Source organism: Amblyraja radiata, chromosome 41 (genome assembly GCF_010909765.2).
Source record: "Amblyraja radiata isolate CabotCenter1 chromosome 41, sAmbRad1.1.pri, whole genome shotgun sequence".
In the NCBI taxonomy this organism is placed as follows: Eukaryota; Metazoa; Chordata; class Chondrichthyes; order Rajiformes; family Rajidae; genus Amblyraja; species Amblyraja radiata.
Genome location: NC_045996.1, coordinates 12,457,107 through 12,483,629, shown reverse-complemented (window position 1 = coordinate 12,483,629; position 26,523 = coordinate 12,457,107). Strand labels below are relative to the sequence as shown.

General features: G+C 48.1%; 2 protein-coding genes across 2 annotated transcripts in view; one reads left to right on the top strand and one right to left on the bottom strand.

Annotated features, from left to right (window-relative positions):
- Positions 1-19,955, top strand: part of npas1 (neuronal PAS domain protein 1) — a 73,694-nt gene extending 53,739 nt beyond the window's left edge. The window contains exons 2-3 of the mRNA XM_033014355.1: positions 13,498-13,742; positions 19,906-19,955. Coding sequence (XP_032870246.1) covers positions 13,498-13,742; positions 19,906-19,955 — 295 coding nt within the window. The remainder of the gene's footprint in view (positions 1-13,497; positions 13,743-19,905) is intronic.
- A 19-nt stretch (positions 19,956-19,974) lies between these two features.
- Positions 19,975-26,523, bottom strand: part of LOC116967746 — a 182,374-nt gene continuing 175,825 nt past the window's right edge. Inside the window, exon 4 of the mRNA XM_033014354.1 lies at positions 19,975-20,083. Coding sequence (XP_032870245.1) covers positions 19,975-20,083 — 109 coding nt within the window. The remainder of the gene's footprint in view (positions 20,084-26,523) is intronic.

Here is a 26,523-nt window from a genome sequence, read left to right as displayed (position 1 = left end):
GGGAGAGAGGGAGAGGGAGAGAGGGAAGGAGAGTGGGAGAGGGAGGGGGAGAGGGAGAGGGAGAGAGAGAGAGGGAGGGAGGGAGAGAGGGTTGGAGGGAGAGTGGGTGGAGAGATAGAGGGAGGGAGGGGGAAAGGGAGAGAGAGAGGGAGAGGGATGGAGCGAGAGAGGGATGGAGGGAGAGAGGGAGAGAGGGAGGGAGAGAGGGAAAGGGATGGAGGGAGAGAGGGATGTAGGGAGGGAGGGAGGGAGAGAGAGGGGGAGGGAGGGAGAGAGAGAGTGAGGGATGGAGGGAGAGAGGGTGCTGAGGTGAGTGTCCTTCCTGCCCGACTGGCTGGCACGATTAGCCGGTCAGACTAATTGGATTTCCAAGCTGTGTGATATTATAGATGAGCTGCTTGCACTTTGCCTGCAGCTAATCAGCTCAGTGAGGCCGAGTTCACCACGTTACCAGCTCAAACTTGACACTGGATTAGAGAAGATATAATTTGTAAAACCATGAAGCCTACGTATGCAGACTAAAGATGTGAAGACTGTCGACATTCCTTTACAGTTTAGAGATACAGCGCGGCAGCAACAGCCCAGCATCTGCATATCAAACGCCTCACTCCACAGTTACTCCAGCACATGTTACTCCACAGTTACTCCAGTACCTGTTACCAAAGATGCTTGTTACTCCACAGTTACTCCACAGTTACTCCACAGTTACTCCACAGTTACTCCAGCACTTGTTACTCCACAGTTACTCCAGCACTTGTTACTCCACAGTTACTCCAGCACTTGTTACTCCACAGTTACTCCACCACATGTTACTTCACAGTTACTCCAGCACTTGTTACCAAAGATGCTTGTTACTCCACAGTTACTCCACAGTTACTCCAGAGTTACTCCAGCACTTGTTACTCTACAGTTACACCACCACATGTTACTTCACAGTTACTCCAGCACTTGTTACCAAATATGCTTGTTACTCCACAGTTACTCCAGCACTTGTTACTCCACAGTTACTCCACCACATGTTACTTCACAGTTACTCCAGCACTAGTTACCAAAGATGCTTGTTACTCCACAGTTACTCCACAGTTACTCCAGAGTTACTCCAGCACTTGTTACTCCACAGTTACTCCAGCACTTGTTACTCCACAGTTACTCCACCACATGTTACTTCACAGTTACTCCAGCACTTGTTACCAAAGATGCTTGTTACTCCACAGTTACTCCAGCACTTGTTACTCCACAGTTACTCCACCACATGTTACTTCACAGTTACTCCAGCACTAGTTACCAAAGATGCTTGTTACTCCACAGTTACTCCACAGTTACTCCAGAGTTACTCCAGCACTTGTTACTCCACAGTTACTCCAGCACTTGTTACTCCACAGTTACTCCACCACATGTTACTCCACAGTTACTCCAGCACTTGTTACTCCACAGTTACTTCAGCACATGTTACTCCGCAGTTTCTCCAGTGTATAAAATCATGAGAGGAATAGATCGGGTAGATGCACAGAGTCTCTTGTCCAGAGTAGGGGAATCGAGGACCAGAGGACATAGGTTCAAGGTGATGGGGAAAAGATTTAATAGGAATCTGAGGGGTAACTTTTTCACACAGGTGTATGGAACGATCTGCCAGAGGAGGTAGTTGAGGCTGGGACTATCCCAGCATTTAAGAAACAGTTAGACAGGTACATGGATAGGACAGGTTTGGAGGGATATGGACCAAACGCAGGCAGGTGGGACTAGTGTAGATGGGACATGTTGGCCAGTGTGGGCAAATTGGGCCGAAGGGCCTGTTTCCACGCTGGATGACTCTATGATTCTATGACATTGTGTCCTGTGTAAGCCGGTTTCCTCCCACACTCCAAAGACGTACAGGTTTGTAGGTTAATTGGCTTTGGTATAATTGTAAATTGTCCCTGGTGTGTAGCATAGTGTTAGTGTGCGGGGATCGCTGGTCGGCACGGACTAGGTGGGCCGAAGGGCCTGTTTCCGCGCTGTATCTCTAAACTAAACTAAGCTAAACTCCAAAAACCTGCTTGGATTTTCCCCGAGATCTTCGGTTTCCTCCCACACTCCAAAGGCGCACAGGTTTGTAGGTAAATTGGCTTGGTATAAATGTACATTGTCCCTAGTGTGTATGGGATGTTGTTAGTGTGCGGGGATCGCTGGTCGGTCTGGACTCGGTGGGCCGCAGGGCCCGTTTCCGCGCTGTATCTCTAAACTAACCTAAACTAAGCACGATATTGTGTCCAATCCAACATCATTTTCTTCTCTCGCCCCTCTTTTTAGGAGATCAAGGATATCTCGCGGAGCCAGAACACTGTAGGGATGCTGTAGTTCCAGGTGACTCTGGCAAGGTGGCTGAATGTTAAAGATGGCAACCCAATACAACAATGAACTGAAATGTGTTAGCGTAGAGTGGGACTTCCTCCAAGGACTGCTCGTAAAGAACCAACCTGTCCCTTGGTAAGACTTGTGTGGCTTGCAGTTGACCATGCAACTCTTTCTACTGCTTTTTTCGGGGTGACGAGGGGGGGGGGGGGGGGGGGGTGCGGGCGCGCTGCTGGGAGGCGGGCGAGGAGAAGGCATTGTCTTGGGTGGAAGGGAACAGACAGGAAGGGTGGGGGGGGGGGGGAAGCAATAACCCGAGGGCATCAGTGAAGGGGGAGAAATTTAACACAAATCCAAAGAGCAACTTTCTCCACTCAGAGGGTGGTTGGTGCACGGAACAAGCTGTCGGAGGAGGCAGATCGAACATCATAGAGTGGAGCAAGGTGGTCCACTCCTGCAAAACCCAGTGGACTGACGTGTAGTACGCAACGGAGTGGAACGTCGGCCATTTTAGCAACCCCGACCCGACTTTGAATTCTTTGCCTCAGAAGGCGGTGGAGGCAGGTTCTCTGGATGCTTTCAAGAGAGAGCTGTTGCAGAGACAAAGACTGATCCACTGCCTCTGTTCCACTTTCCTATTTAATTTAATTTAATTTAATTTTCCAAAACAAATGAAACCCACATACTCTGGATGCTTTCAAGAGAGAGCTAGATAGGGCTCTTAAAGATAGCGGAGTCAGGGGATATGGGGAGAAGGCAGGAACGGGGTACTGATTGGGGATGATCAGCCATGATCACATTGAATGGCGGTGCTGGCTCGAAGGGCCGAATGGCCTACTCCTGCACCTATTGTCTATTGACTTCCTTTAGGCCTGTTGCAGTGTAATCAACATTGCTGGGGAACAGTTTGTGTGTGTGAAATAGATCATGTGTATTGCTAATTGACAATGCCTTTGTTAGCTGCAGATTCAAGATAGGACCAAATATACCTAATACTGGAAATGAGTTATTGAGTATTATTTAATATTTAGTTATTTTCTTGGGGTGTATGCTCTATGATCTTTGAGGTAGTTGCGGCAGGTACTATGATAAAAGACACTTTAGATTAGTTTGGAGATACAGCGTGGAAACAGGCCCTTCGGCCCCACCGAGCCAGCGATCCCCACACACTAACGCTACCCTACACATACTAGGGACAATTTACAATTTTACCAAGCCAAATAACAGACATTTGTACGCCTAAAGGATTTTCCCCCTCCATCCTTAAACTGTGACCCCTTGTTCTGGACTTCCCCAACATCGGGAACAATCTTCCTGCATCTAGCCTGTCCAACCCCATAAGAATGTTGTAAGTTTCTATAAGATCCCCCCTCAATCTTCTAAATTCTAGCGAGTACAAGCCAAGTCTATCCAGTCTTTCTTCATATGAAAGTCCTGACATCCCAGGAATCAGTCTGGTGAACCTTCTCTGTACTCCCTCTATGGCAAGAATGTCTTTCCTCAGATTAGGAGACCAAAACTGTATGCCGTGATCTCTTGGAATGAACTCGTACCGTGGGACAGGGGTTTAACACTATCCTACACACAGAGGGAACAATTTAAGTTTTTATCGAAGCCAATTTACCTACAAACCCGCACGTCTTTGGAGTGTGGGAGGAAACCGGAGCACCCGGGGAAAACCCACACGGTCACAGGGAGAACGTGCAAACTCCGTACAGACAGCACCCGTAGTCAGGATCGAACCTGGGTCTTTGGTGCTGTGAGGCAGCAACTCTACCGCTGAGCCACCGTGATGCACCACTTGGACAGATACATGGTTAAGAGAGGGATATAGATATGGGCCAAATATGGGAAAAAAGGGCTAGTGTAGATGGGACATCCTGGATGACATGGACAAATTGGGCCGAAGGGCCTGTCTCTTTGGTGTATAGCTCTAGGGCTCTTTGACTTTCTCCAATGCAACCAACCCATTGATCGCAGAACTTCATGCTTAATGAAGGAGAGAGAAGCCAACTCCTTAAATAGTTAAAGCTACCACAGATCAAACACAGGAGAGATGCTGCCTAACAGCACCAGACTGAAGAAGGACAGTTTTGGTCTCCTAATCTGAGGATAGACATTCTTGCCATAGAGGGAGTACAGAGAAGGTTCACCAGACTGATTCCTGGGATGACAGGACTTTCATATGAAGAAAGACTGGATAGACTCGGCTTGTACTCGCTAGAATTTAGAAGATTGAGGGGGGATCTTATAGAAACTTACAAAATTCTTAAGGGGTTGGACAGGCTAGATGCAGGAAGATTGTTCCCGATGTTGGGGAAGTCCAGAACAAGGGGTCACACAGTTTAAGGATAAGGGGGAAGTCTTTTAGGACCGAGATGAGAAAATCATTTTTTACACAGAGAGTGGTGAATCTGTGGAATTCTCTGCCACAGAAGGTAGTTGAGGCCACAGTTCATTGGCTATATTTAAGAGGGAGTTAGATGTGACCCTTGTGGCTAAAGGGATCAGGGGGTATGGAGAGAAGGCAGGTACAGGATACTGAGTTGGATGATCAACCATGATCATATTGAATGGCGGTGCAGGCTCGAAGGGCCGAATGGCCTACTCCTGCACCTATTTTCTATGTTTCTGTTTCTATGACCCCCCCATCCAAAACCTGACCTATCCACGTTCTCCAAAGATGCTGCCTGACCCGCTGAGTTACTGCAGCAGTCTGTGCCTTTCGTAGAGTCGCAAGATGCACAGGAACAGAGGCATTTGCTCTGAAAGTGTTTTAACAGAGTGCTTCGCAAGAGATTTAGTTTAGTTCAGGGATACAAAGCGGAAACAGGCCCTTCGGCCCACCGAGTCCCCAGCCACCAGCAATCCCCACACACACTAGCAATTATCCTACATACTAGGGACAATTTGTGGTCATGGGGAGAACGTACAAACTCCATACAGATAGCACCCGTGGTCAGAATCGAACCAGGTGGAGGACCCAGACAGGCAGGGGTGGGGTGGGTGAAAGCTGGAAGAGAAAAGGGGCAACAAAGCCTTCTGAGTGATAGGTGGATACAGTTAATGGGCAGAGAATTCCACAGACTCACAACTCTCTGGGTGAAAAAGTGTTTCCTCGTCTCCGTTCTAAATGGCTTGCCCCTTATTCTTAAACTGTGTGTGTGGCCCCTGGTTCTGGACTCCTTTCATGGTAATTCCTTTAAACTCTTCCCCTCTAACCTTAAAGGTGTATCCTTTAGTCCAGGACTATTTCACCCTGCTTGTGTATCCCATGTATGCCTCTGATGATGTTACAGGACGTATTTCCAGCAGGTTTCCCTGAAACCTCTGGCGTGCGAGAGAAACCAGCCCAAGGCATAGAGACCTGCGGCATCGAAACAGGCCCTTGGGACCAACTTGCCCCACCTACACTAGACTCAACTACCTGCATTTGGCCCAGGTCCCCACCACCTTTCCTATCCATGTACCTGTCCAAATGAAGAAACTATAGCTCTATTAGAATGTCCAAACTCTCCGCAGACAGCACCTATCATCATTGATGGTCACTCAATAGACAATAGACAACAGGTGCAGGAATAGGCCATTCGGCCCTTCGAGGCAGCACCGCCATTCAATGTGATCATGGCTGATCATCCCCAATCAGTACCCCGTTCCTGCCTTCTCCCCATATCCCCTGACTCTGCCATTTTTAAGAGCCCTATCTAGCTCTCTCTTGAAAGCATCCAGAGAACCGGCCTCCACCGCCCTCTGAGGCAGAGAATTCCACAGACTCACCACTCTCTGTGAGAAAAAGTGTTTCCTCGTCTCCGTTCTAAATGGCTTACCCCTTATTCTTAAACTGTGGCCCCTGGTTCTGGACTCCCCCAACATCGGGAACATGTTTCCTGCCTCTAGCGTGTCCAAGCCCTTAACAATCTTGACAATATCAATAAGCCATGATCACATTGAATGGCGGTGCAGGCTCGAAGGGCCGAATGGCCTACTCCTGCACCTATTTTCTATGTTTCTACTTTATATATTTCAATGAGATATCCTCTCATCCTTCTAAACTCCAGAGTGTACAAGCCCAGCTGCTCCATTCTCTCAGCATACGACAGTCCCGCCATCCCGGGAACTAACCTTGTAAACCTACGCTGCACTCCCTCAATAGCAAGAATGTCCTTCCTCAAATTAGGGGACCAAAACTGTACACAATACTCCAGGTGTGGTCTCACTAGGGCTCTGTACAACTGCAGAAGGACCTCTTTGCTCTTATATTCGATTCCTCGTGTTATAAAGGGCAACTGTCCTCTCCTCTCCATAGGGTCGTCTACTTGCGGGTCTGCAGATGTCTGCAGAGGCTGATCCGCGATCCACACACACACCTTGGTGCAACGTGGGCAGTGGTGACTGGCAGTGGTTGGCAGTCCTCGAGCCCCCTTCTCTCTCTCCTTACGGTGCTGTCACTTTGTCTCCACGACACGGCGTAGTTCCCTTCCAGCTCCTTCCCGCACGGATTGCCTCCAGGAGCGCCAGTCCGGATCGAACCCGGGTCTCTGGCGCTGTGAGTCAGCAACTCTACCGCTGCCCCATGCCCCGTGGCAACTCTGTGCCTGCCACTGTGTTCGCTGAAAGAGTGTCGACACTTGGTATTAGTTTATTGTCGGTATGGACAGATCCCGGGAGGATGTCCACATTTCAAGGGTTTATAGTAGTACTGGGTGTATTTACAGGAGTTCTGGATCTGTTTTGTCTGCATTCAGTTTATTGTCCCGTGTACCGAGGTACAGTGAAAAGCTTTTGCTGCCTGCTATCCAGTCAGCAGAAACACAATACATCATCAAAGTCAAGTCAAATCAAGAGAGTTTATTGTCATGTGTCCTAGATAGGACAATTAAATTCTATTGCACTTTATTTGTTATTTATATACATAATCGAGCAGTCCACAGTGTACAGATACATGATAAGGGAATAACGTTTAGTGCAAGGTAAAGCCAGCAAAGTCTGATCAAGGATAGTCCGAGGGTCTCCAATGAGGTAGATAGTAGTTCAGGACAGCTCTCTGGTTGTGGTGGGATGGTTCACAGTTGCCTGATAACAGCTGGGAAGAAACTGTCCCTAAATCTGGAGGTGTGCGTTTGTTTTCACACTTCTGTACCTCTTGCCCGATGGGAGAGGGGAGCAGAGGGAGGTGTCTGGGGTGCAGCGACTGGTCCTTGATGATGCTGCTGGCCTTGCCGAGGCAGCGTGAGGTGTAGATGGACAACAGCTCTGTGGGATTATATCTGCCTTTATTGGGATTTATTGGCAATACATCAGTATTTATACAGCTCTCTGGCAGTGTTAATGTATTTACAGGGGTTGTGCGGGACTATGTCATATTTTATGGGGTCTCTGCTAGAATGCATCGCTATTTACTGGGGTCTCGATGGTTATGCCTCTCTTTATAGGAGTTCTGAGGGACTGTCTCTATTTAATAGGGATTGGATGAGAGACTGTATTTACAGGGATGTAATGTATTTACAGGGGTTCTGAAGGATTGCGTCTACATTTATAGGGACTGAGTGAGTGTGTCTGTGTTTACAGGCGTCTCTGGCAGTGTATTTGTATTTACAGGGAGTCTGTAGGTTTATGAAGACAGACACAAGGTGCTGGAGTAAATCCTCGGGTCAGGCAGCATCTCTGGATAGATGGAATGGGTGACAGTTCTCGTCGAGACCCTTCTTCAGACGTCCAGAGATGCTGCCTGACCCGCTGAGTTACTCCAGCATTATGTGTCCACCTTCAATGTAAACCAGCATCTGCAGTTCCTTCCCACACACACGATCTTTGGGATTATGTCCCTATTTCCCTTATCTATACACATCCCTTATCATGTATCTATACACTGTAAATGGCTCGATTGTAATCATGTGTTGTCTTTCCGCTGACTGGACAGCACGCAACAAAAGCTTTTCACTGTACCTCGCTACACGTGACAATAAACTAGACTGATCTCCTTCCCATTTAATAGGGACTCTGAGAGTGTGTCTATAAATAAGTAAGTTTATTGGCCAAGTGTTCACATACAAGGAATTTGCCTTGGTGCTCCGCCCACAAGTAACAACATGACATACTGTGACAGTTACGAATGACTCAGAAAACACTAAACATTAATAATAATAAGGCATTAATAATAAAACACCATTGATCAAGCATGTGAACCAACAAAATACCAGAGTATATGACATTATATGTACAGGAGTCACTGACATTCTGTATTACAGGGCTCTGTTGGATTGCGTATATATTTAAAAGTGACTGAGGGTGTGGCTGTGTTTAAAGGAGTCAATGGTAATATATTTGTGTTTACAGGAGTTCTGTGCGAATATGTCTATATTTAACATAGAAACATAGAAAATAGGTGCAGGAGGAGGCCATTCGGTCCTTCGAGCCAGCACCGCCATTCAATGTGATCATGGCTGATCATCCCCTATCAATAACCCGTGCCTGCCTTCTCCCCATATCCCTTGACTCCACTAGCCCCTAGAACTCTATCTAACTCTCTCTTAAATCCATCCAGTGACTTGGCCTCCACTGCCCTCTGTGGCAGGGAATTCCATAAATTCACAACTCTCTGGGTGAAAACGTTTTTTCTCACCTCAGTCTTAAAAGGGCCTCTGACAGTGGGCGAGGGGGGAGAAGTGGGTCTTGTACTAGGGGTGGGTGATAAAGAGGAAGGGGCAAGATATCCATCAAAGCGGAATTACAGCTAAATGTAACGAAAGTCTATTCGTCTGCGGGGAGTCGATGCAATGTGTCCAGATCGGATATTAATCTCTGTTTAGCTAATAGAAATATCCACTCAAATACTCAAAGCTGCTGACATCGAAACAGGGGAGATTGGGGATCTGTTGTGGTCTAAGTAGCCACTCTGATCAATCAGTCACTCCACACAGGCAGTAAGAGACCCGGGTTCGATCCCGACTACGGAGTTTGTACGTTCTCCCCGTGACCCACGTGGGTTTTCTCCGGGATCTCCGGTTTCCTCCCACACTCCAAAGACGTACAGGTTTATAGGTTAACAAAACTGCTGGAGAAACTCGGCGGGTGCAGCAGCATCTATGGAGCGAAGGAAATAGGCAACGTTTCGGGAACAAGCTGTAGTTACATTCACAGCACAGATTGAAACAGGTTTTTCTGATCTTAATGCTCATCATGCAATGTAGACAGCGTTCCCTAATCCATTAATCGGATTACAATCAATTTGCATTCTGGCAGCAGATGTTATAGCAGAACTACCTGTACATTTAGTGCAGGAAGTAACTGCAGATGCTGGTTTAAACCAAAGATAGACACAAAATGCTGGAGTAATTTTGCGGGACAGGCAGCATCTGTGGAGAAAAATAATAGGTGGCGTTTCGGGGCAAGACCTTTCTTCAGAGTAAAGAAGGGTCTCGACCGAAAACATCACCCATTCCTTCTCTCCAGAGATGCTGCCTGTCCCGCTGAGTGACACCAGCATGTTGTGCCTGTCTGTACATTTATCCTGACTATACAACATCACAGTATGTGTTAATGTGTCTCACTCTTCTGTCATTACAACATTCTTCTGGCTTACCTGCCATATACTTAAGGTGAATAACGTGTCCATAGTGTGTTAGTGAATCTAATCTTCCAGTGTAGACACTGGCCTGTTACATGATATGTAAATCTGGCAAATTTACAGCCCGATTAACCAAGATGTTTCACTTCCCACAAGGTCAGGTAGTGTTATAGGTTGTTACACAATCTCCATCTGGCGATGGTTCATAGCCCGATACATCAAACCCGCGGCATGTATAACCCACGCCGTATATATCACGCACTGTATATATCCCGCAATGTATATATCCCGCACTGTATATATCCCGCACTGTATATATCCCGCACTGTATATTACCTGGCCATATATAACCTGCCTGTATATAACCTGCCTGTATATAACCCGCACTGTATATATCCCGCACTGTATATATCCCGCACTGTATATTACCTACCCATATATAACCTGCCTGTATATAACCCGCACCGTATATAACCCGCACTGTATATATCCCGCACTGTATATATCCCGCACTGTATATTACCTACCCATATATAACCTGCCTGTATATAACCCACACCGTATATAACCCGCACTGTATATATCCCGCACTGTATATATCCCGCACTGTATATTACCTGGCCATATATAACCTGCCTGTATATAACCCGCACCGTATATAACCCACACCGTATATAACCCACACCGTATATAACCCGCACCGTATATAACCCGCACCGTATATAACCTGCCTGTATATAACCCGCACCGTATATAACCCGCACCGTATATAACCCGCACCGTATATAACCCACATCGTATATAACCTGCCTGTATATAACCCGCACCATATATAACCTGCACCGTATATAACCCACACCGTATATAACCTGCCTGTATATAACCTGCCTGTATATAACCCGCACCGTATATAACCCGCACCGTATATAACCCGCACCGTATATAACCCGCACCGTATATAACCTGCCTGTATATAACCCGCACCGTATATAACCCGCACCGTATATAACCCGCACCGTATATAACCCACATCGTATATAACCTGCCTGTATATAACCCGCACCGTATATAACCTGCACCGTATATAACCCACACCGTATATAACCTGCCTGTATATAACCTGCCTGTATATAACCCGCACCGTATATAACCCGCACCGTATATAACCCGCACCGTATATAACCTGCCTGTATATAACCCGCACCGTATATAACCCGCACCGTATATAACCCGCACCGTATATAACCCGCACCGTATATAACCCGCACCATAGAGTGTAGTGATGTCACCAGTGTAGTGATGTCACCAGTGTAATGATGTCACCAGTGTAGTGATGTCACCAGTGTAGTGATGTCACCAGTGTAGTGATGTCACCAGTGTAGTGATGTCACCAGTGTAGTGATGTCACCAGTGTAGTGATGTCACTAGTGTAATGATGTCACTACTGTAGTGATGTCACAGGGTGGTCTCCATAGTGCTGGCTGCCCCTGGTGTGGCCCATATTTGTTCAGTGGGATCTGGGTGGGATTTTGCCACGAGAGCTGGCTTGCACACTGTTGTGAGCTGCCAGATGCAGCCAGCTCGGCGAGCTGCACACATTCCAGTCGCTAGCTATTTTTCCTTTCTATCTTCCCCGTGCAGCTGTGTAAATATTCTGATGGTTCACCTCCCCATCTGGCACAGTCAAACGGTCCGCTTTTCCAGATAGGAATTCCTTGTCTGGCCGTCACTGGCCCTGAACCATCGACCTCGCGGCATCTTGGCAATCGTGCCTTCAGTTTCCAATCCCCACAGCGCAATGCCGCACCACACACCCGCCCCTGATGTCCCTCTTTGGAGGGACCGATCTTCTCCTCTATCTTACCCACGCTGTATCTGTATCTAAAAGTTATTCCCTTATCGTGTTTAAGAAAGAACTGCAGATGCTGGAAAAATCGATGGTAGACAAAAATGCTGGAGATACTCAGCGGGTGAGGCAGCATCTATGGAGCGAAGGAATAGGTGACGTTTCGGATCGAGACCCTTCGGGTCTCGACCCGAAAACGTCACCTATTCCTTCGCTCCATAGATGCTGCCTCACCCGAAACATCACCTATTCCTTCGCTCCATTGATGCTGCCTCACCCGCTGAGTTTCTCCAGCATTTTTGTCCACCTTCCCTTATCATGTATCTGTACACTGTAAATGGATCGATTGTAATCATGTATTGTCTTTCTGCTGACTGGTCAGCACGCAACAAAAGCTTTTCACTGTACCTCGGTACACGTGACTATACCGGAACTGAACCCAGGCTGCATCTGAGAAGGGTCTCGTCCCGACACGTCGCCTATTTGCTATTTCCTTCGCTCCGTAGATGCTGCCTCGCCCGCTGAGTTTCTCCAGCATTTTTGTCTACCTGTATCTAACCTGCACTGTATTGGAAGATGTCCAGGTTTGTAGGTTAATTGGCATCTGTGAAACACCCCTAGTTTTTTCTGAGTCATTCGTTACTGTCACTGTATGTCATGTTGTTACTTGTGGGCGGAGCACCAAGGCAAATTCCTTGTATGTGAATACTTGGCCAATAAACTTACTTACTTAGTTACTGTAGGAATTGGGTGAGAGATTCAAGATTCAAGATTCAAGAGAGTTTATTGTCATGTGTCCCTGATAGGACAATGAAATTCTTGCTTTGCTTCAGCACAACAGAACATAGTAGGCAATGAATACAGAACAGATCAGTGTGTCCATATACCATTGTATAAACATAGAAACATAGAAAATAGGTGCAGGAGTAGAGGCCATTCGGCCCTTCGAGCCTGCACCGCCATTCAATATGATCATGGCTGATCATCCAACTCAGTATCCTGTACCTGCCTTCTCTCCATACCCCCTGATCCCTTTAGCCACAAAGGCCACATCTAACTCCCTCTTAAATATAGCCAATGAACTGTGGCCTCAACTACCTTCTGTGGCAGAGAATTCCACAGATTCACCACTCTCTGTGTAAAAAATGATTTTCTCATCTCGGTCCTAAAAGATTTCCCTCTTATCCTTAAACTGTGTGACCCCTTGTTCTGGACTTCCCCAACATCGGGAACAATCTTCCTGCATCTAGCCTGTCCAACCCCTTAAGAATTTTGTAAGTTTCTATAAGATCCCCCCTCAATCTTCTAAATTCTAGCGTGTACAAGCCGAGTCTATCCAGTCTTTCTTCATATGAAAGTCCTGGCATCCCAGGAATAGGACAGGACAATGACATTTTTGCTTTGCTTCAGCACAACAGAACAGATCAGTGTGTCCATATACCATTATATAAATATTACACACATGAAAAAATAAACTGATAAAGTGCAAATAACAGATAATGGGTTATTAATGGGATAATGAGAGTGGGATAACATGGAATTAGTGTGAGCGGGTGATTGATGGTCGGTGTTGACTCGATGGGCCGAAGGGCCTGCTACCACGCTTGTTGGAGAGACACAGCGTGGAAACAGGCCCCTTCGTCCCACCGAGTCCACTCTGATCTCCACTCGTTAAATGGTGGAGACAGGTAAAACGTTGTTCTAGATTTGGAATCCTTCTCAATCCGGACCTCCTCTCTCTCTCTATTTCCAGCCTGCAAGCCCTACGGAAGGAGAAGTCTCGCAATGCGGCCCGGTTCAGGCGGGGCAAGGAGAACTTTGAGTTTTACGAGTTGGCGAAGATGCTGCCCTTGCCAGGGGCCATCACCAGCCAACTGGACAAGGCATCCATCATCCGGCTGACCATCAGCTACCTACGCATGCGGGACTTTGTCAACCTGGGGGACCCCCCGTGGAACCTGCGGAGCGAGGGGCCCCCACCCAACATATCCGTTAAAGGTAAGGCCCTGGGGCGCTGGTCCAATTCCCGACATAATTGTGCTTCTGATACTTATCTTCTGCATGGAATGGATTTCTATTTCCTAAGAAAGCTGGAGTAACTCAGCGGGGTCTCAGTAATGGCCATGAACACTGTGAATGGCGGTGCTGGCTCGAAGGGCCGAATGGTCTACTCCTGCACCTATTGTCTATTGTCTATTGGGGCAGGCAGCATCTCTGGAGAGAAGGAATGGGTGACGTTTCGGGTCGAGACCCCTTCTTCAGACATGCACTGGTTCGTAAGCTCATTGGCTTCTGTGAATTGTCCATTGTGTGTGTGTGTGTGTGTGTGTGTGTGTGTGTGTGTGTGTGTGTGTGTGTGTGTGTGTGTCTGTGTGTGTGTGTGTGTGTGTGTCTGTGTGTGTCTGTGTGTGTGTGTGTGTGTGTGTGTGTGTGTGTGTGTGTGTGTATGAGACTGTGTGTGTATGTGTGTGTTTGTGTTTGTGTCTGTCTGTGTGTGTGTGTCTGTGTGTGTGTGTGTGTGTGTGTGTCTGTGTGTGTGTGTGTGTGTGTGGGTGTGTGTGTGTGTGTGTGTGTGTGTGTGTGTGTGTGTGTCTGTGTGTGTGTGTGTGTGAGTGTGTGAGTGTTAGAACTAAGGTGCGGGGATCGCTGGTCGGCGTGGGTTCAGTGGGCCGAAGGGCCTGTTTCCGCGCTGTATCTCTAAAGTAAACTAAACATCTATTGCAGGGGTCAGCAACCTATGGCCCACGGGCCGGATCCGGCCCATGTGACCCAAAATCATCCGGCCCACAGGCGTATTTTCTTTCAATTCGTTTTCGCGACGTGGGAACCGCAGCCAGTCCCGGGGCACGCAGGCGAGCCGGGCCCCACAGCCAGTCCCGGGGCAGGCAGGCGTGCTGATCTGGGAACTGCAGAAAACTAATTGAAAAACACGTGAAAACCAATGTGAAAAACAACCCCAAGTGTCATACTGTGGCGATAGTTGTAGCCAGCCATCTGCTCACAGGCATGGGTCCTGGACCTGACGATTCAGATTCAGATTCAGATTCAACTTTAATTGTCATTGTCAGTGTACATTACAGAGACAACGAAATGCAGTTAGCATCTCCCTGGAAGAGCGACATAGAATATGAGCAATAACTCATTCTATTTACGTGCAAACAGTCATAGTATGTTTTTCCTGTGGGAGGAGTGTCCGGGTGGGGGGGTGATCGGCAGTCACCGAGGTACAGTGTTGAGTAGTGTAACAGCCGCAGAGAAGAAGCTGTTCCTGGACCTGCTGGTCCGGCAACGGAGAGACCTGTAGCCCCTCCCGGATGGTAGGAGGCTATATTTAAGAGGGAGTTAGATGTGGCCCTTGTGGCTAAAGGGATCAGGGGGTATGGAGAGAAGGCAGGTACAGGATACTGAGTTGGATGATCAGCCATGATCATATTGAATGGGCCGAATGGCCAACTCCTGCACCTATTTTCTATGTTTCTATGTTTCTATATAGGAATTGAATTAGGCTAGATGCAGGAAGATTATTCCCGATGTTGGGGAAGTCCAGAACTAGGGGTCACACAGTTTAAGGATAAGAGGGAAATCTTTTAGGACCGAGATGAGAAAATCATTTTTTACACAGAGAGTGGTGAATCTGTGGAATTCTCTGCCACAGAAGGTAGTTGAGGCCACAGTTCATTGGCTATATTTAAGAGGGAGTTAGATGTGGCCCTTGTGGCTAAAGGGATCAGGGGGTATGGAGAGAAGGCAGGTTCAGGATACTGAGTTGGATGATCAGCCATGATCATATTGAATGGCGAATGGTGCAGGCTCGAAGGGCCGAATGGCCTACTCCTGCACCTATTTTCTATGTTTCTATGTAAACAGTCTGTGGTTGGGGTGAGAGCAGAAGTTGCCGACCCCTGATCCATCGATTCGAGCTCCAGGATATTCTGCGATGGGGGAGATGGAATATGCATCTGTCTGTCTCTGAATTTTAAAAAGTTGTTTTGTATTTATGGGGGTTTTCCTGCACCTTTTACAACATGGATGAGGTGGAAGGGTTGATAGGTGGAAGGTGCAGCAGAAGTGAAAAGCAATCACTTACGATTCAATCAGGGCACCACTCCATTTTAATACCTCAGGAGCAAAACCGATGATAAATCACACTTTTGATGAGCTACCTCTTGTACCGAGATCAGAAATAACACATCTGAATGAGTAAGCAGCTGGCAATAGCCAGCGGTCTGGCAAAACTAAGCACAATTTACTGCGCTTTTCAACACAGGCTGGGAGATAAATACCTGGAGCTTTCCCTCCAAAAATGCTGATTCTGTTTTTTTTAATTTGAACCTTTGGGTTGAAAATGTCTTGGGTTCAAATTACAGATACAATGTGGAGGACAGGCCCTTTGGCCCACCGGGTCCGTGCCGGCCAGCGATCGCCCGTGCACTAGTCCGATCCTACACACACATTAGGGTCGTAACTTTTTTGCACATCTTTCATTCATTGTTCTTTATCTCTCTACATCACCGTCCATATCTCTCGTTTCCCTTATCCATAACCGGTCTGAAGAAGGGTCTCGACCCGAAACGTCACCCATTCCTTCTCTCCAGAGATGCTGCCTGTCCCGCTGAGTTACTCCAGCTTTTTGTGTCTATCTTCGGTTTAAATCTGCATCTGCAGTTCCTTCTTATACAGCCGGACAACGTGTGGAAGACTGAGAGATAAATATTTGCCCCCAATTTTCCCTTCTTTAGAAGAGCCCAAAGGAAGGTGTCCGTTAAATCTTTCATCCAAAAGAAAGAATGAAATTAGACAGATAGGGCCTTGCCCAGCTGGGACAAGAACACACAGTGCTAGAGCAATTCAACGGGTCAGGCAGCATCTCTGGAGAACAGGGTGGTGCAGCGGTAGAGTTGCTGCCTTACAGCGCCGGAGACCCAGGTTCGATCCTGACTACGGGCGCTGCCTGTACGGAGTTTGCACGTTCTCCCCGTGACCTGCGTGGGTTTTCTCCCGAGATCTTCGGTTTCCTCCCACACTCCAAAGACGAGCAGGTTTGTTGGTTAATTGGCTTTGTCAATGTAAAAATTAACCCTAGTGTGTGTAGGATAGTGTTAATGTGCGGGGATCACTGGTCGGCACGGACCCGGTGGGCCGAAGGGCCTGTTTCCGCGGTGTTTCTCTAAACTAAACTAAACATGGATAGGTGATGTTTCGGATCAGGACCTTTCTTCAGGCTGACTGTAGGGGGGAAGAGCACTGGAAAAGAGGCCGGGCTGGGAACAAGACTTGTGAGTGGTACATAATGTGGGAGTCCCACATTAGGCAGATACTTTATCTCTGTGTTTCCAGTTAGGTGTGTGCGTGCGCGTGTGTGTGCTGTCCATGTGCCTTTATGTGCATGTTTGGAGTCTGTGTGTGTCATGTATGTGTGTTTGTGGTGTATGTGTGTTTAGTGTGTATGTTTGTGGCGTGTGAATGTGTGTTTCAAGCATGTGTGTGTGTGTGTGAGTGAGCACGCTCGTGAGTCTTTGTGTAAACATGGGTGTGTGTATATGAGCAGGCGTGTGTGTGTATGTGTGTGCGTAGGTTTGTGCGCATGTGTGTGCCTGTGTGAATGAGCATGCGTGTGTGTGTCTATGTCGTGTGTGAGTGTGTGCATGAGCATGCGTGTGTGTGTGTGAGTGTGCATGTGCACGTGCGTGTGTGTGCTCTTGTGTGTGAGAGCGTGTGTGTGTGCGAACATGTGTGAATGTGTGTGTGAGTGTGCGTGTGTGTGTGTGTGTGAGAGCGTGTGAGCATGCGGGTGTGTGAGTGTGCGTGCCTGTGTGTGTGTGTGCGCGTGTGTATGCGAGTGTCTAGCTCCACTGAACAAGATGGACAGTGTCTGTTTAACATATAATTAGGCATAATTGCATGAAAAAGCCCCAAAAAGATGGAGTGGGTGGAGCGCTCATTGAGGCTGTGTTGGTTAATGATAGCCCTGAACAACAGCTTTTAATTGCCTAAGGATACAGCTATTAGGAGAGTTCTGTAAACACACAGCTGTGGTGTTTCCATATGCAAATCCAGAACATGCAATTAAAGAGGAATGTAAGGGAGCGACGAGCCTGAATCACAGTGCTGGCTTCACTGAAACGTTCCACCTTGCAGCAAGATAACAATCTGGCAGTACCAATTCTGGCGGTCTTGCCAGTCCACTCCATGCCCCCCCCCCCCCCCCCTAATCCTGTGCCCGCCGGCAACATTGGCCGCAGCGGTAGAGTTGCTGCCGTACAGCGAATGCAGCGCCGGAGACCCGGGTTCCACCCCGACTACAACTGCTGTCTGTACGGAGTTTGCACGTTCTCCCCGTGACCTGCGTGGGTTTTTCTCCGAGATCTTCGGTTTCCTCCCACACTCCAAAGACGTGCAGGTTTGTAGGTTAATTGGCTTTGGTGTAAATGTAAAATTGTCCCTTGTGGGTGTAGGATAGTGTTAGTGTGCGGGGATCGCTGGTCGGCACGGACCCGATGGGCCGAAGGGCCTGTTTCCGCGCTGTATCTCTAAACTAAACTAAACTAAATTGGACTAACCAATTGGATTTAAGAGAGAGTTAGATAGAACTCTAGGGGCTAGTGGAGTCAAGGGATATGGGGAGAAGGCAGGCACGGGTTATTGATAGGGGACGATCAGCCATGATCACAATGAATGGCGGTGCAGGCTCGAAGGGCCGAATAGCCTCCTCCTGCACCTATTTTCTATGTTTCTATGTATTCCCAGTGAGTTGCAAAGATATTCTTGCTATCGAGGGAGTGCAGCGTAGGTTCACGGGGTTAATTCCCGGGATGGCGGGACTGTCATATGTTGATAGAATGGAACGGCTGGGCTTGTATACACTGGAATTTAGAAGGATGAGAGGGTAACTTATTGCAATATATAAGATTATATTGGACACGCTAGAGGCAGGAAACATGTTCCCGATGTTGGGGGAGTCCAGAACCAGGGGCCACAGTTTAAGAATAAGGAGTAAGCCATTTTGAACGGAGACGAGGAAACACTTTTTCACACAGAGAGTGGTGAGTCTGTGGAATTCTCTGCCTCAGAAGGCGGTGGAGGCCAGTTCTCTGGAGGCTTCCGTACGGACAGCACTGGTGGTCAGGATTGACTCCGGGTCTCTACGCTGTAAGGGGCTTGTCCCACTTACGCGACCTTTACAGGCGACTGCCGCGACCCGTGATAGGTCGTGAGAGGTCGTGAGAGGTCTCCAAAGAGTCGTAGCGTCTTTCTGGTCGCGGCTGAGTTTTCAACATGTTGAAAATTCCGGAGACATAGAAACATAGAAAATAGGTGCAGGAGTAGGCCATTCGGCCCTTCGAGCCTGCACTGCCATTCAATATGATCATGGCTGATCATCCAACTCAGTATCCTGTACCTGCCTTCTCTCCATACCCCCCGATCCCTTTAGCCACAAGGGCCACATCTAACTCCCTCTTAAATATAGCCAATGAACTGTGGCCTCAACTACCTTCTGTGGCAGAGAATTCCACAGATTCACCACTCTGTGTAAAAAATGATTTTCTCATCTCGGTCCTAAAAGACTTCCCCCTTATCCTTAAACTGTGACCCCTAGTTCTGGATTTCCCCAACATCGGGAATAATCTTCCTGCATCTAGCCTGTCCAATCCCCTAAGAATTTTGTAAGTTTCTATAAGATCCCCCCTCAATCTTCTAAATTCTAGCGAGTACAAGCCGAGTCTATCCAGTCTTTCTTCATATGAAAGTCCTGACATCCCAGGAATCAGTCTGGTGAACCTTCTCTGTACTCCCTCTATGGCAAGAATGTCTTTCCTCAGATTTGGAGACCAAAACTGTACGCAATACTCCAGGTGTGGTCTCACCAAGACCCTGTACAACTGCAGTAGAACCTCCCTGCTCCTATACTCAAATCCTTTTGCTATGAATGGCAATCACGGGTCGCGGAAGTCGCCTGTAGAGGTCGCGCAAGTGGGACAGGCCCTTAAGGCAGCAACTCTACCACTGCGCCTCTCTGCCTCCATTGTAGGGAGCAGCAGGAGAAGTCATGTGGTTCTGCAAACCCACTGCACCCAGCGTCTGCTGCCATCGTAGCAAATCCCATGCCAGGCGCCCCTCATCCCGATCAATCCGTGCATCCTTTTACTCTCCTCCGCTCCAGATTCAATCGATCTTGGCTTTGAAACACTTAAATCCACGGGCCTTGGGTAAGAGGATTGCAAAAAAAGATTTATGTGAGGACATTTCTCTTCTTCAGTCCCTTATCTTGGCACTTGGCACTTTCTATTTGTATTTGCGGCTTCCAGCAAGTGTGGTACTTAGTGTTGGCCCTGCACATTCTACTCAGAATACAGTCGAATACAGAGTGCCAGTTCCGACACTAACGCCATCTCTCCTCCCCTCACCAGGAGATCATTCAACAAAGTGGGTTGTGTATAGTGGTGAGTTAGAGCTAAAGACAATAGGGTGGTAAATCTGTGGAAAGCCAAGTCAATGGATATTTTTTTAAGGCAGAGATAGATAGATTCTTGACAGCTTGACCTTGCCTTTGCATCCTGTGAATTTTTTAGACAGAGCTCCCCCCACTTGCCCTGTCCCCCCGCCTGTATAACGGGCTGGTGAAGTGTGTGTGTGTGTGTGTGTGTGTGTGTGTGTGTATGTGTGTGTGTGTGGGGTGTGTGTGTGGGGTGTGTGTGTGTGGGGTGTGTGTGTGTGTGTGTGTGTGTGTGTGTGTGTGTGTGTGTGTGTGTGTGTGGGGTGTGTGTGTGGGGTGTGTGTGTGTGTGTGTGTGTGGGGTGTGTGTGGTGTGTGTGTGTGTGTGTGTGTGTGTGTGTGTGTGTGTGTGTGTGTGTGTGTGTGTGTGTGTGTGTGTGTGTAGTTTGTGTGTGTGTTGTGTGTGGTGTGTGTGTGTGGGGTGTGGTGTGTGTGTGGGGTGTGGTGTGTGTGTGTGTGTGTGTGTGTGGGGTGTGTGTGTGTGTGTGTGTGGGGTGTGTGTGTGTGTGTGTGTGCGTGCGTGCGTGCGTGCGTGCGTGCGTGCGTGCGTCGGTGTGTGTGTGGGGTGTGTGTGTGTGTGTGTGTGTGTGGGGTGTGTGTGTGTGTGTGGGGTGTGTGTGTGTGTGTGTGCGTGTGTGTGTGTGTGTGTGTGTGTGTTCCACTCTGGCAACTAACAATGGCCTGGTTCCTTTATCATCGCGACTTTTTTGCACATCTTTCATTCATTGTTCTTTATCGCTCCACATCACCGTCTATATTTCTCGTTTCCCTTATCCATAACCAAGGGTCTCGACCCAAAACGTCACCCATTCCTTCTCTCCAGAGATGCTGCCTGTCCCGCTGAGTTACTCCAGCATTTTGTATCTATCTTCGGTTTAAACCAGCATCTGCAGTTCCTTCCTACGTTTCATTACTACTTGATTGGGAGAGATAGATCAGCCATGATTGAATGGCGTAGACTTGATGGGCCGAATGGCCTATTTCTGCTCCTATCACCTATGACCTTCCCTCTATGTCTCTATTGAACCAAACACAGGTTGGTCTGAGTTTCTCTTCAGAGATGCTGCCTGACCCGCTGAGTTACTACAGCATTTTGTGTCTACCTTCGGTTTAAACCAGCATCTGCAGTTCCTTCCTACAGGCAGGTGGGACTATGGTAGGTGGGACATGTTGGCCGGTGTGGGCAAGTTGGGCTGAAGGGCCTGTTTCCACACTGTATCAACCTGTCTATGATTAGTACAGGTATCAGGGGTTATGGGGAGGAGGCAGGAGAATGGGGTTAGGAGGGAGAGATTGAATGGCGTAGACTTGATGGGCCGAATGGCCTAATTCTGCTCCTATCACTTATGACTTTATGACCTCGATAGTCTTCTCATTGCTGTATTGGAACCCACCGTTGACTCCATCTACACTTCCCGCTGCCTCAGCCAACATAATCAAGGATAGGCACAAAAAGCTGGAGTAACTCAGCGGGACAGGCAGCATCTACGGAGAGAAGGAATGGGTGACGTTTCGGGTCGAGACCCTTCTTCAGACCTTCCCCACCCTTTTCCCCGTCAGGCAGAAGATACAGAAGCTTGAATGCGCGCACCACTAGACTCAGGCACATCTTCTCCCCCTCTGTTATCAGACATCTGAGCAGTCCTTCTATAAACTAAGGTACATTCCCAATCTTCCAACCTACCTCATTCTGGATGTTGCACTTTTTCTTTGGAACTGATGCGCGACAGTGCTGAGAATGTGGCGCCACCTGGTGGTTAGATAACTTATTGACCGGCAGGGTCACGTGAGTAGGTTTGGCGGGAAGAAGTCGTCAGGTGGCCTTGGGATGTTCCCTGGGATATATATATAAAACTCTGGGAGAACTCTCCCCAGCGAGAGTGAGCTGTTCTTTGTTTAAATCAATAAAGATCACTTGGTTTAAAAACATGTGTCTCGCTATAAGAACTATATTCTGCTCTCTGGTATCTTCCCCTTTGCTCTGCCATTTGTACCTTGATTTGATTGTATTTATTTGTATTATAATCTGATTTGGTTGGAGCGCACACTGACAAAAAAGACTGGATAGACTCGGCTTGTACTCGCTAGAATTTGGAAGATTGAGGGGGGATCTTATAGAAACTTACAAAATTCTTAAGGGGTTGGACAGGCTAGATGCAGGAAGATTGTTCCCGATGTTGGGGAAGTCCAGAACTAGGGGTCACACAGTTTAAGGATAAGAGGGAAATCCTTTAGGACCGAGATGAGAAAATCATTTTTTACACAGAGAGTGGTGAATCTGTGGAATTCTCTGCCACAGAAGGTAGTTGAGGCCACAGTTCATTGGCTATATTTAAGAGGGAGTTAGATGTGGCCCTTGTGGCTAAAGGGATCAGGGGGTATGGAGAGAAGGCAGGGATGGGATACTGAGTTGGATGATCAGCCATAATCATATTGAATGGCGGTGCAGGCTCGAAGGGCCGAATGGCCTACTCCTGCACCTATTGTCTATGTTTCTAAAAGCTTTTCGCTGTACCTCGGTACACGTGACGAGCCAGAACCAAAACCTAGGCTCTAGGCGGTAGAGTTGCTGCCTCACAGCGCCAGAGTCCTGGGTTCGATCCTGACTACGGGTGCCGTCTGTGTGGAGTTTGCACGTTCTCCCCGTGGGTTTTCCCCGGGTGCTCCGGATTTCTTTACCCCGAATGACCTTTGACACATCCCATGATTCCTTGCATTTTTCGGAATACCGAACTCGCTTATTGACAGAGGCCAAATTAACCTGCAAACTTGCACGTCTTTGGAGTGTGGGGGGAATCGGGAGCGCCCGGAGAAAACCCACGCACACAGGTGACAGGGAGAAGATACAAACTCCAGTGTGACTGGGTGAGTGATGGTCGGCAGGGACCCAGTGGGCTGAAGGGCCTGTGGAATCCCTGATGTAAGCTGAACGAGCACTTGAATCACTAAAGCATAGCAAGGCTGCTGGTAATGAGGATTAATATAATACAGGAGGTTGCAGAAGCTGCTACTGTGCTGTCTGCCTCGGTGAGTCTGTGGTGGACAATGATGTTAGCTGGCACACAGGCAGATAATCGTTACAGCCTTAATACTTCAGTCCAATACTTATGATTCTTTTTGTTCTCATTCTGACATGGTAGATCTTGTTCCTTCCATCTTTGCTGGTAATGGAAGATCACTTCATTAGAGATATTTGTCCCGTGAATCAGCTTGATGGATTTGTGATTTTATTAAAGAATAAGCTCATTTATTAATTGCCAACAACCTCGCTATCTGCCTCGGAGGTATCGGTAGATTACTTACCAGTGCTGTCTGCGCTCATGTGTATGAAAGAACTGCAGATGCTGGTATAAATTCCCTAGTCTGAGAAAGGGTCTCGACCCGAAACGTCACCCATTCCTTCTCTCCAGAGATGCTGCCCGTCCCGCTGAGTTACTCCAGCGTTTTGTCTCTATCTTCTCTTTGTTCTTTGTAGCTAGTTCTATAAATGTTGTCTCTATCTTCAGTTTAAACCAGCATCTGCAGTTCCTTGCTACATAGGATAGTAAAGCACAGGAACAGGCCCTTCGGCCCACAATGTCCGTTTTGTCTCTATCTTCGGTTGTTACTATCTACCTCATTGGTAATAATAATAATAATAATGGATGGGATTTATATAGCGCCTTTCTAATACTCAAGGCGCTTTACATCGCATTATTCATTCACTCCTCAGTCACACTCGGTGGTGGTAAGCTACTTCTGTAGCCACAGCTGCCCTGGGGCAGACTGACGGAAGCGTGGCTGCCAATCTGCGCCTACGGCCCCTCCGACCACCGCCAATCACTCACACACATTCACACACATTCACACACAGGCAAAGGTGGGTGAAGTGTCTTGCCCAAGGACACAACGACAGTATGCACTCCAAGCGGGATTCGAACCGGCTACCTTCTGGTTGCCAGCCGAACACTTAGCCCATTGTGCCATCTGTCGTCATTGGTGACCCTCAGCCTATCTTTAAGGAAGAACTGCAGATGCTGGAAAAATGGAAGGCAGACAAAAATGCTGGAGAAACTCAGCGGCTGAGGCAGCATCTATGGAGCGAAGGAATAGGTGACGTTTCGGGTCGAGACAGGTTTGTAGGTTAATTGAAGGTAGACAAAAATGCTGGGGAAACTCAGCGGGTGCAGCAGCATCTATGGAGCAAGGGAAATAGGCAACGTTTCGGGCCGAAACCCTTCTTCAGACTGATGTGGGGGTTGGGGCGGGAAAAATAAAGGAAGATGCGGAGTCTGTGGGCTGTGGGGAAGCTGGGAAGGGGAGGGGAAGGAGGGAGAAAGCAGGGACTACCTGAAATTGGAGAAGTCAATGTTCATACCGCTGAAGAAGGAACTCGACCCAAAATGTCACCTATTCCTTCGCTCCATAGATGCTGCCTCACCCGCTGAGTTCCTCCAGCATTTTTTGTCTACCATAAAATAAAGTTCTATTGTATAGTCGATGCGGACTCGAACCGAGGTCTCTGGCGGTGAGTGAGGCAGCAGCTATACGGGAATCAACAACCAGGGGACATTGTTTTTAGGCGAGAGGGGAAAGATTTGATAGGAGGTTTCCGCACTGTATCTCCCAAGACATGAGCAAGTGGCGCTAATGCAGGGCATGTACATTTAATTAACCTAGCTTCCTGCGCCTGCTGCTGCTTGCATTCAAAGTGAAAGTCCAATTACAAGCAGATCTCTTGACGTTGACTGACTGGCAGATCTGAAAATAAAGAAACGCAGCAAATGGGTGCACAACTGCTGGTAATTAGGTGGAATTAGAGTCAGGTTATATTTGTAAGGTTGTTACTTTAAAGCACGGTTTATTGCGGGAGGCCACTTTACGATCAAACTGGGAGGAGGTGTCACCGTACAAGTTGTGATGACTGTTCTAGCCTTCGTAACTCCCTACACACTGAGGGCGATCTTATAGAGCTGTATAAGATCATGAGAGGAATAAATCAGTTAAGCCCCTGTCCCACTTAGGAAACCTGAACGGAAACCTCTGGAGACTTTGCGCCCCACCCAAGGTTTCCGTGCGGTTCCCGGAGGTTTTTGTCAGTCTCCCTACCTGCTTCCACTACCTGCAACCTCCGGCAACCACCTGCAACCTCCGGGAACCGCACGGAAACCTTGGGTGGGGCGCAAAGTCTCCAGAGGTTTCCGTTCAGGTTTCCTAAGTGGGACAGGGGCATTAATAAACGCACAGAGTCTCTTGCCCAGAGTAGGGAATCGAGGACCAGAGGACATAGGTTCACGGTGAAGGGGGAAAGATTTAATAGGAATCTGAAGGGTAACTTTTTCACACAGAGGGTGGTGGGTGTATGGAACGAGCTGCCAGAGGAGGTAGTCGAGGCTGGGACTATCCCAACGTTTGAGAAATAGACAGGTACTTCTATAGTTCAAGAAGGAACTGCAGATGCTGGAAAATCGAAGGTAGACAAAAATGCTGGAGAAACTCAGCGGGTGAAGCAGCATCTATGGAGCGAAGGAAATAGGCAACGTTTCGGTCCGAAACCCTTTCGGGTTTCGGCCCGAAACGTTACCTATTTCCTTCCTGAAGGGTTTCGGGACGAAACGTTGCCTATTTCCTTCACTCCGTAGATGCTGCTGCACCCGCTGAGTTTCTCCAGCATTTTTGTCTAGGTACATCTATAGGACAGGATTGGAGGGACATGGACCAAAACGCAGGCAGGTGGGACTAGTGTAGCTGGGACATGTTGGCCGGTGTGCGCAAGTTGGGCTGAAGGGCCTGTTTCCACACTGTATAACTCTATGACTTTATGGCAACTTGTAACAGCTGCTAGCTCACAACGCCAGAAACCACGGTTCGATCCTGACCTCGGGTGACCAAAGCCAATTAACCAACAAACCCACCCATTCCTTCTCTCCAGAGATGCTGCCTGTCCCGCTGAGTTACTCCAGCGTTTGTGTCTATCTCTGATGTAAACCAGCATCTGCAGTTCCTTCCTACACAGTGTTATCTTTACACACCTCCGTTCCACAATAGACCCCGGCTGAATGATTGATGTCGGGAAGAAAGCTGCAATAGAGGAGCTGAATCTGACATTTGGAAAATTAGTGTTGTTATGTTTGATGATTTCCACTCTTGCCTCTCCCTATTTTGGGTATTTGCCGCTCATCGATCGATCCAGACAGTTCAAAGCCGCCTTAGATTCACCGTGGTGCGTGACTGCTCCGCACTGAGACCTTTCCCAGTTCAAGAACGGCGAGGTTGTGAATGATGCATGGGCCTGCTGCTGCCGCCA